Source organism: Schistocerca serialis, chromosome 1, assembly GCF_023864345.2.
Source record: "Schistocerca serialis cubense isolate TAMUIC-IGC-003099 chromosome 1, iqSchSeri2.2, whole genome shotgun sequence".
Taxonomy (NCBI): Eukaryota; Metazoa; Arthropoda; class Insecta; order Orthoptera; family Acrididae; genus Schistocerca; species Schistocerca serialis.
Genome location: NC_064638.1, coordinates 1,177,879,335 through 1,177,891,074, shown reverse-complemented (window position 1 = coordinate 1,177,891,074; position 11,740 = coordinate 1,177,879,335). Strand labels below are relative to the sequence as shown.

General features: G+C 43.0%; 1 protein-coding gene across 1 annotated transcript in view; it reads left to right on the top strand.

The window, feature by feature from the left end:
- The first annotated feature begins 3,439 nt into the window (after positions 1-3,439).
- The window catches only part of LOC126456439 (short-chain dehydrogenase/reductase family 9C member 7-like), a 117,085-nt gene continuing 108,784 nt past the window's right edge, over positions 3,440-11,740 (top strand). The window contains exon 1 of the mRNA XM_050092192.1: positions 3,440-3,642. Coding sequence (XP_049948149.1) covers positions 3,440-3,642 — 203 coding nt within the window. The remainder of the gene's footprint in view (positions 3,643-11,740) is intronic.

The following is an 11,740-nucleotide window of genomic DNA, read 5'->3' as shown; positions in this document are numbered from 1 at the left end:
TGCGTGCATTATCCTGTTGGAATTCAAACTTCCCGCCATTTTTTCTTCTGTAGGCTTAGGTTAGTCGACTTAGCCCAATTGAGCTATTTTCCCACAAAAATTCAAAATTGCCGCCATTTTTTTCTGAAGGTTAGGTAAGTGGACGTAGCACAATTGGCCTATTTTCCCGCCAAAATCCGCCGTCTTGGATGACGTCATGCGCGGTTGCCACCAAGTCTACATGCCGCCATCTTGGATGACGTCATCACCGCCATCTTGAATAAATTTGGCAACAATGCAGCGTGTCTTGGCGCTAACCTTGCCCTACTACTGATGATGTCTGTTTCCATATTGTGTACTGAAACTTTCCATTTGCTCGTGTGGAAACGCTGAGTTAGAATCCCTCTATAACGAGTGAGATTTTGAGCTCAAGATGATAGATTACGCACTCTAAGGGCGCCACGAAGGGGTTGTGCAAATTGGCCACAAAGTGATGTTTATAAAGGTATCAATGGAAAATGCAAAATTGTAAACTCTGGCGGACGTGGATGAATGTGTGACGCTGCAGAGCAATTTTACCGTGATGCGGGGAACGATAGCAAACAGGGGACATGTAGATACCAGTGTCTTTGCGAGTTTGATTCCGTGCGCTCAGTTCGACAGTAACTATGCCTCGCAGACAGGCACTTGATATCAGCATTTGAGACAAGAGGTGTAGGTGGGCTCAAAAAAGCAGGTTGGAAAATAATCACTGACTCACTGGATATCTGAAAAAGATGGATGCTACTGTTCGACAATGTTTGTAGTAATGAGGGAATTATGGCCAAACGCAGCATCAAGAAGGAAGCGGTCGACCTAGAGAGAAGACATAAAGTGAGGACCGAACAATCGTCGGAGAGAGATTGAAAGCCCCAGTTTCCTCATTATCATCGATCCGCCGTGCAACTTGCGCTTCAGTTACCACAATGACCACTAATAGGCGGCTCACAGAAGGGGAGACGAGATCACCGCTCTCGTTGCACCTAGTGTCGTTGACCTCTGTACACGAGAAAGCCCGTCTACAGTGGTGTCGAGCACATTCGGCCTGGAATCCCGTTGACTGAAGTAGAATTGTCTTCAGTGATGAGTCCCGCTTCGAAATGAGCTCCGATGACCAGGAGAAACGTGTCTGAAGACACTGCGTACAGTGGTGGAATACAGCCATACGGCCCGGCAAGCTGGAGCGATAGTCTGGGGTGCCCTAAAATTTACTAGTGAGACCACTTTGGCTCACATCCGCGTCTCCCTTACAGCACAGTGGGACATCAACACTATTCTACGCCCTGTTATGTTCGCCTGCATGGCAAGCCATACTGAGCTTACATTTCAGCAAGACAATGCCCGTCCGCATACGGAGCGAATTTCTGCTGTTTGTCTTCGTGCTTGCAAAACTCTACCTTGACCAGCAAGACCGCCGGATGTCTCCCCAACTGAAAACGTTGGGAGCATTATGAACGGGGCCCTCCAACCAGCTCGGGATTTTGATGGTCTGACGCTCCAGTTGGACAGAATCTATCAGAATATCCGGTAGGGGGACATCCAACAAATCTGCCAGTCGATGTCAAGCCGAATAACTGCTTGCTTAAGGGCCAGAGGTGGACCAAGGCGTAATTGATATCCTCAATTTCTGAAGCTTTTTGTTTTGAATGAATTAGCCATCTTTCCTGAAAGTACAATCATTTGTTTGTAAATGTAGATAACATCTACCGATTTGCATCCCTTTCGGATAATTCCTTCGTTGTGCATCGTTTTTCTTCTTAGACGCATGTTTTATTATTGTTATTACACTACTGGCCATTAAAATTGCTACACCACGAAGATGACGTTCTACAGACGCGAAATTTAACCGACATGAATAAGATGCTGCGATATGCAAATGATTAGCTTTTCAGAGCAGTCACACAAAGTTGGCGCCGGTGGCGACACCTACAACGTGCTGACATGAGGAAAGTTTCCAACCGATTTCTCATACACAAACAGCAGTTGACCGGCGTTGCCTGGTGAAACGTTGCTGTGATACCTCGTGTAAGGAGGGGAAATGCGTACCATCACGTTTCCGACTTTGATAAGGGTCGGATCGTAGCCCGTCGCGATTGCGGTTTATCGTATCGCGACATTGCTGCTCGCTTTGGTCGAGATCCAATGACTGTTAGCAGAATATGGAATCGGTGGGTTGAGGAGGCTAATGAGTTCCGTGCTGGATCCCAAAGGCCTCGTACCACTGCAGTCGAGATGACAGGCATCTTATCCGCATGGCTGTAACGGATCGTGCAGCCACGTCTCGATCCCTGAGTCAACAGAAGGGGGCGTTTGCAAGACAATAACCATCTGCACGAAGAGTTCGACGACGTTTGCAGCAGCATTGATTATCAGCTCGGAGACCATGGCTGCGGTTACCCTTGACGCTGCATCACAGACAGGAGCGCCTCTGATGGTGTACTCAACGACGAACCTGGTTCCACGAATGGCAAAACGTCATTTTTTCGGGTGAATCGAGGTTCTGTTTACAGCATCATGATGGTCGCATCGCGGTGAACGCACATTGGAAGCGTGTATTCGTCATCGCCATAGTGGCGTCCCACCCTGCGTAATGGTATGGGGTGCCATTGGTTACACGTCTCGGTCACCTCTTGTTCGCATTGACGGCACTTTGAACAGTGGTCGTAACATTTCAGATGTGTTACAACCCGTGGCTCTACCCTTCATTCGATTCCTGCGAAACCCTACATTTCAGCAGGATAATGCACGACCGCATGTTGCAGATCCTGTACGGGCATTCCTGGATGCATAAAATGTTCGACTGCTGCCCTGGCCAGCACATTCTCCAGATCTCTCACCAATTCCAAACGTCTGGTCAATGGTGGCCGAGCAACTGGCTCGTCACAATACGCTAGTCGCTACTCTTGATGAACTGTGGTATCGTGTTGAAGCTGCATGGGCAGCTGTACCTGTACACTGCATCCAAGCTCTGTTTGACTCAATGCCCAGGCGTATCAAGGTCGTTATTACGGCCACAGGAGGTTGTTCTGGGTACTGATTTTTCAGCATCTTTGCACCCAAATTGCCTGAAAATGTATCACATATCAGTTCTAGTATGATATATTTGTCCAATGAATACCCGTTTATCATGTGCATTTCTTCTTGGTGTAACAAATTTGAATGGCCAGTTTTATTTCTGTTTTTTAAATTTTGTTAGCAAACTTCTAGTCTGAGTTATCCAAGTAATGCCTCGGTATATAGAGTGCACTGGTTAACAGGTGCCTTTTAACTGCCTTTTTAAATGATGTCGTTTGAGTAATTTCTTTGATCGCCTTGGGTAATTTATTGTTTTATTCCTTGGCAGAAAGTGGGTTGTGGGAGGGAGAGATTGTAACAATATCTGATCGCTGCCCGCTTTCCCGGAAAAGAAACCGGGATACACATGGAAAGTAGACGCGGCCACGCGGGCAACCTTGGAGCCGGAACGCGGCAGTGCGTCTGGAAGCTACGGCTTCATCGCGTCTCCTGGTCGGGCGGGATGATTGGGCGCTTGCAGGCAGTTGGCTGCAGTCCTGCAGTTCTGCGTCCGCCACAGCGCACGGCAGGCGGCTGCACCGGCACCAGCACCATGATCGGCTACTTGAGGTACGACCCACACCCACACTAACGGCATCTGCGGGTTACTAACAACGTGGTGACTACCTGTCGTGGCCTACAGACGTAACAGAACTAAAGTTTCTTGTAGTTCCTTAGCCGTTACTCGGAATTTAACTTCTAACGAAGATGGAGTGCATCAAATCGAAGCCAGTCCTTGTTTACACTCTCGTTCGTATTAGCTTCATGCGTTTCAGGAGATGTACTATTAAGCCTACTTTACACCAGCGACTTTCTTCTCGAAATCGACTACTTGTGATACATACCCAGATTACCAATCAGTCGCATCTCGAATCTGATTTTGCGACACTTTATCTTTGCATGAGACTAAATGTGTGATACATCCATACGAATGTATCACTCTGAACATAGCACAGCATTTATAATAAATTACTACGCAATCTAACTGATATTTTATTTTAATTCACATACATTGATAGTTTGGGTTTCAGTACTGTTTCGGTTTGCACTATATGCGTGTTTCAAAATTGCACCGACAAACTTTGAGCGGATGTAGAAGGTGTCTTCAGAAATAAAATGTACTTGTTGAATAGAAGAGATGGTTTCACAGTAGGGATGATGTTCAGGTACTCATAGCTTCTCAAGTATGCGTTTTAGACCTTTGTTTACTGGAATTTTTATTTTCTTGTTCCGATCCATACAACTACCTCTGTGATTTGCCTATCCCATATGTCAGCTGGCAGAGCACTTGCCCGCGAAAGGCAAAGGTCCCGAGTTCGAGTCTCGGTCCGGCACACAGTTTTAATCTGCCAGGAAGTTTCATATCAGCGCACACTCCGCTGCAGAGTGAAAATATCATTCTGGAAACATCCCAAAGGCTGTGGCTAAGCCATGTCTCCGCAATATCCTTTCTTTCAGGAGTGCTAGTTCTGCATTGTACGCAGGAGAGCTTCTGTGAAGTTTGGAAGGTAGGAGACGAGGTACTGGCAGAAGTAAAGCTGTGAGGACGGGGCGCGAGTCGTGCTTGGGTAGCTCAGTTGGTAGAGCACTTGCCCGCGAAAGGCAAAGGTCCTGAGTTCGAGTCTCGGTCCGGCGCACAGTTTCAATCTCCCAGGAAGTTTCAAGTTTCTATCCCATATTGTTAGCAACAACAGTACCGGTACTTGTGTTCCACTGTCAGAACTATCAGAACGATTTCCGCATATAACCTCCGACACTTCCTTTTCCAGAACAGCGTCCCTTACTTCAAACTGGTACATATATCCTTCACCTTCATCCCTGAAAGTGTGAAACATCGTCACGTAATCACCCTCTATATACACACACAAACAAGCACTGGCGCCTTATGCCAGACTCGGGTTCCTACATCTACACTATGTGATTACTCTGCTATTCACAATTAAGTGCCTAGCAGAGGGTTCAATTAACCTCCTTCAAGCTCTCTCTCTATCGTTCCACTCTCGAACGGCGCGCGGGAAAAACGAGCACTAAAATTTTTCTGTGCGAGACTTGATTTCTCTTATTTTTTCGTGATGATCATTTCTCACTATGTTTTCGCAATCGGAGGAGAAAACTGATGATTGAAATTTCATGAGAAGATCCCGTCGCAACGAAAAAGGCCTTTGTTTTAATGATTGCCACTCCAATTCACGTATATGTCTCTGACATTATCTCCCCTATTTCGCGATAATACAAAACAAGCCGCCCTTCTTTGAACTTTTTCGATGTCCCGCCAGTCCCACCTGATATAGATCCCACACCGCACAGCAATACTCCAGAATAGGACGGACAAGTTTGGTGTAAGCAGTCTCTTTAATAGACCTGTTGCATCTTCTAAGTGTTCTGCCAATGAATCTCAGTCTTTGGTTTGCTCTACCCACAACATTATCTATGTGATCGTTCCAATTTAGGTTATTAGTAATTGTAATCCCTAATCATTTAGTTGAATTTACAGCCTTCAGATTTGTGTGAATTATCGCGTAATAAAAATTTAGTGGATTTCTTTTAAACTCATGTGAATAACTTCACACTTTTATTTATTCAGGGTCAATTGCCACTTTTCGCAACATACAGATATCTTATCTAAAGCAGTTTGCAATTCGTTTTGGTCATCTGATTAGTTTACAAGACTGTAAATGACAGCATCATCTGCAAATAATGTAAGTTGGCTACTTAGATTGTCTCCTATGCCGTTAATATAGATCAGGAACAATAAAGGGCCTATAACAACTCCTTGGGGAACGCCGGATATTACTCCTATTTCACTCGATGACTTTCCTTCTATTACTATGAACTGTGACCTTTCTGACAGGAAATCACGAGTCCACTCGCACAGTAGAGGTGGTATTCCATAGGCACGCAGTTTGGTTATAAGACGCTTGTGAGGAACGGTGTCGAAAGCCTTCTGGAAATCTAAAACTATGGAATCAATTTGACATCCCCTGTTATAGCACTCATTACTTCATGAGTGTAAAGAGCTAGTTGTGTTTCGCAAGAACGATATTTTCTGAATCCGTACTGACTAAATGTCAATAAATCGTTTTCTTCGTGGTTCTTTATAATGTTCGAATACAGTATATGTTCCTAAACCCTACTGCTAATCTACATTAGTGATACGGGCCTGTAATTCAGCGGATTACTCCTATTTCCTTTTTGGCTATTGGTGTGACTTGAGCATTTTCCAGTTTTAAGGTACGGATCTTTCTGTGAGCGAGCGCTTGTATGTACCTGCTAAATATGGAGCTATTGTATCAGCATACTCTGAGAGGGACCTGACTGGTATACAATCTGGACCGGATGCCTGGCCTTTATTAAGTGAATTAAGCTGCTTTGCTACACCGAGGATGTCTACTTCTATGTTTTTCATCTTGGCAGTTGTTCTTGATTGGAATTCAGGAATATTTATTTCGTCTTCGTTGGTGAAGGAGTTTCGGAAAACCGGTATAATAACTCTGCTTTGGTGGCACTGTCATCAGTGAATTCACCGTTGGTATCGCGTAGTGAAGGTATTGCTTGCTTCTTGCCACTGGTGTGTTTTATGTATGTCTTTGGGTTTTCTGCCAGATTCCGAGACAGAGTTTAATTGTGGAAGTTATTAAAAGCATTTCGCATTGAAGAACGCGCTGTATTTCGAACTTCTGCAAAACTTTGCCAAACTTGGTAATTTTGCGTTCCTTTAAATTTTGCATGCTTTTTTTGTTGCTTCTGCAACAGCGATCTGTCCCGTTTTTCGTTTTGTGTACCATGGGGGATCAGTACCTTCACTTATTAATTTACGTAGTATATATCTTTCAATTGTCGTCGATACTATCTTTTTGAAATCGTTCCACATCTTTTTTACGTTTACGTGATCAAATCGGAAGGAGTGAAGACTGTCTCTTAAAAAGGCGTTAAGAGCACTTTTATCTGCTTTTTTAAATATGTGTACTTCGCGTTTCTTTTTGATGGTTGTGGGTGTTACGGTATTCAGCCTAGCAGCAACTGCCTTGTGGTCGCTAATCCCTGTATTCGTCATGATACTCCCTATTTGTCCAGGATTACTTGTTGCTAAGAGGTCAAGTATGCTTTCGCAAGCATTTACGCTTCGAGTTGGCTCATGAACTAATTGTTCAAAATAATTTTCTGGGAAAGCATTCAGTACAATTTCGGATGACGTTTTATGCCTGCCGCCGGCTTTAAACGTATAATTTTTCCAGCATATCGAAGGTAAATTGAAGTCGCCACCGACTATAATTGTATGAGTGGGGTACCTATTTGAAATGAGACTCAATTTTTCTTTGAACTGTTTAGCAATTATATCTTCTGAGTCGGGGGCAATCGGTAAAACCATCCAGTTAATAGTGTAGTCCGATTGTCAAGTTCAACCTCTACCCATACTATTTCGCAGGAACTATCTAATTCAATTTCACTACAAGGTAAACTACTTTTGACAGCAATAAATAACCCACCACCAACTGCATTTAATCTATCCTTTCTGAACACTGTTAGGTCGCTTGAAAAAATTTCGGCTGAACTTACTTCCGGCTTTAATCAGCTTCCCGTACCTATAACTATTCGAGCTTCAGTGCTTTCTATTAGGGCTTGGAGCTCTGGTTCTTTCCCAACACAGCTATGACAATTTACAACTACAACACCGACCGATTCTACGACCACCTTACTGTGTTTTACCTGCCCGCTTTAGATGGACGCCCTTTCTCATTTTGTTCTTCAAGACATCTCGTACATCCCCTCGAACTTTGTCGATGTAATTTTGAAACATCCTGTACATTTATTAATTTTTTTTTACTATCGATCCCTAAATATAAGGAACAGAGAAGCCAGTTTGAGAGCCGAACCACAGAAAGTCAAATGTCCTGTCCCTGCAGGCTTGGAATCAGACAGAAGGAATTCTAGTTCGGATTATGTGCGAGAGCAGTTTTTAAAATTTTTCTAACTTCAATATTTTGGTTTAACTACATTTTTAGTAATTCATCGTTATGTGACCAGTGACTTTTAAGGTTTTCGATTCTGTATTTATGTGGTCGTTGATTGTGGAGTCAATTTTACCCCAATGCAACCACTGTGTAGTCTGCGTAAGTCAGTGAGTTGCATTCACGTATGAAGCGTATGCTTGCTATAACTAATCTAATCCTGTTTTCCCAGTCGCTGTGGGAGAGATACACAGAATTCTGTAGCACTCTGCAATCCTACATAACTCAACTAATAGTCGTTCTTGTAAATTTATAAACAGACATTCGTGGGGTTTGTTGTTGTTGTTGTTGTTGTTGTTGTTGCTGTTGTGGTCTTCAGTCCAGAGACTGGTTTGATGCAGCTCTCCATGCTACTCTATCCTGTGCAAACTTCTTCATCTCCCAGTACTTACTGCAACCCACATCCTTCTGAATCTGCTTAGTGTATTCATCTCTTGGTCTACCTCTGCGATTTTTACCCTCCACGCTGCCCCCCAATGCTAAATTTGTGATCCCTTGATGCCTCAGAACTTGTGCTACCAACCGGTCCCTTCTTCTTCTCAAGTTGTGCCACAAACTCCACTTCTCCCCAATTCTATTCAATACCTCCTCATTAGTTATGTGATCTACCCATCTAATCTTCAGCATTATTCTGTAGCACCAAATTTCGAAAGCATCTATTCTCTTCTTGTCTAATCCTTTATCGTCCATGTTTCACATCCATACATGGCTACATTCCATACAAATACTTTTATAAAAGACGTCCTGACACTTAAATCTATACTCGGTGCTAACAAATTTCTCTTCTTCAGCAACATTTTCCTTGCCATTGCCAGTCTACATTTTATATCCTCTATACTTCGACCATCATCAGTTATTTTGTTCCCTAAATAGCAAAACTCATCTACTACTTTAAGTGTCTCATTTCCTAATCTAATTCCCGCATCATCACCCGATTTAATTAGACTAAATTCCATTACCCTCGTTTTGCTTTAGTTTATGTTCATCTTATATCCTTCTTTGAAGACTCCGTCCATTTCGTTCAACTGCTCTTACAGGTCCTTTGCTGTCTCTGACAGAATCACAATGTCTTCAGTAAATCTCAAAATTTTTTACTTCTTCTCCATAGATTTTAAATATAGATTGAATAACATCGGTAATAGGCTACAACCCTCTCTCACTCCCTTCCCAACCACTGCTTCCCTTTCATGCCCCTCATCTCTTATAACTGCCATTTGGTTTCTGTACAAATTGTAAATAGCCTTTCGCTCCCTGTTTTTTACGCCTACCACCTTTAGAATTTAAAAGAGAGCATTCCAGTCAACATTGTCAAAAGCTTTCTCTGAGTTTACAAATGTTAGAAACGTAGGTTTGCCTTTCCTTAATGTATTTTCTAAGAGGAGTCGTAGGATCAGTATTGCCTCATGTGTTCCAACATTTCTACGGAATTCAAACTCATCTTCCCCGAGATCGTCTTCTACCAGTTTTTCCGTTCGGCTGTAAAGAATTAGTATCAGTATTTTGTAGCCATGACTTGTGAAACTGATAAGTCAGTAATTTTCACATTTGACAACACTTGCTTTCTTTTGAGATTGGAATCATTATATTCTTCTTGAAGTCTGTGGGTATTTCGCCTGTCTCATATGTCTTGCTCACCAGATGGAAGAGTTTTGACAGGGCTGGCTCTCCTAAGGATATCAGTAGTTTCAATGGAATGTTGTCTACTCCCGGAGCCATGTTTCGACTTGGGTTTTTCAGTGCTTTGTCAAATTCTTCATGCAGTGTCATATCTCCCATTTCATCTGCATCTACGTCTTCTTTCATTTCAATAACATTGCTGTCAAGTACATCGCCCTTCTACAGACCCTCAACATACTCCTTCCATCTTTCTGCATTCCCTTCTTTGCTTAGAACTGTGTTTCCATTTGAGCTCTTGATATTCATACAAGTGGTTCTCTTTTCTCCAAAGGTCTCTTTAATTTTCCTGTAGGCGGTATCTATCTTTCCCCTAGTGATATATACCTCTACATCGTTACATTTGACCTCTAGCAATCCCTGCTTAGCCACTTTGCGCTTCCTGTCGATCTCATTTTTGAGACGTTTGTATTCCTTTTTGCCAGCTTCATTTACTGCAATTTTATATTTTCTCTTCCCGTCAGTTAAATTCAATATCTCTTCTTCTATCCTACGATTGCTGCTAGAACTCGTCTTTCTACCTACTTGATACTCTGCTGCCTTCACTATTTCATCTCTCAAAGCTACCCATTCTATTTTATTTCTTTCCCCTGTTCCTGTCAATCGTTGCCTAATGCTCTCTCTGAAACTCTTTACAACCTCTGGTTCTTTCGGTTTATGCAGGTCCCATCTCCTTATATTCCCACCTTTTCGCAGTTTCTTCAGTTTTAATCTACAGTTCATAACCAACAGATCGTGGGCAGATTCCACATCTGCCCCTGGAAATGTCTTATAATTTAGAACCTGGGTCCTGAATCTCTGTCTTACCATTATATAACCTATCTGAGACCTTCCAGTATCTCCAGGCTTCTTCCATGTATGCAACCTTCTTTCGTGATTCTTAAACCAAGTGTTAGCTACGATTTAGTAATGCTCTGTGAAATATTCTACCATGCGGTTTCCTTTCAATTCTTTCCCCATTCCATTTTCACCTACTACTTTTCTTTCTCTTCCTTTTCCTACTGTAGAATTCCAGTCCCCCCTGAATATTAATTTTCGTCTCCCTTCACTATGTGAATGATTTCTTTTATCTCATGATACATTTCTTCAGTCTCTTCGTCATCTGCGGTGATAGTTAGCATATATACTTGTACTAGTGTGGTAGGCGTGGGCTTGGTGTCTATCTTGACTACAATAATTCGTTCACATGTTGTTTGTAGTAGCTTTTTTATTCATTATTAAACCTACTCCTGCATTACTCCTATTTCATTTTGTATTCAAAACCCTCTATTCGCCTGACCAGAAGTCTTTTTCCTCCTGCCACTATATCTAACTTTAATCTACTCACATCCCTATTTAAATTTTCTAACCTAGCTGCCCGATTAAGGGATCTGACATTCCACGCTCCGATCCGTAGAACGCCAGTTTTGTTTCTCCTAATAGCGACGTCCTCCAGAATAGTCCCCGCCCGGATATCCGAATGAGGGACTATTTTACCTCCGGAAAGAGAATGCCATCATAATTTAACCATACAGTAAAGCTGCATGTCCTCGGTAAAAATTACGGCTCTAGTTTACCCCTGCTTTCAGCCGTTCGCAGTACCAGCACAGCAAAACCATTTTGGTTAATGTAACAAGGCCAGATCAGTCAATCATCCAGACTGTTTCCCCTGTAACTACTGAAAAGGCTGCTGCCCCTCTTCGGGAACCACAAGCTTGTCTGGTCTCTCAAGTTTGTCTGGCCTCTCCGTCGTGGTTGCACCTACGGTACGGTTATCTGTATCGCTGAGGCACGCAAGCCTCTCCACCAATTGCAAGCTCCACGGTGCATGAACGGTGGGGGGGTTAGCGTCTGCTACTTCAGGTTGTTCAGCATTTCCATGATGCTATGTCGCGAATCAAACAACCATGTGGGCAGTAGTCGTGGTGATCTTCTCTGGACACGTTCAATATCTCGTTTTTAGTCTTATTCGGTATGAGAACCACATTTCTGTGAAATATTCTAGG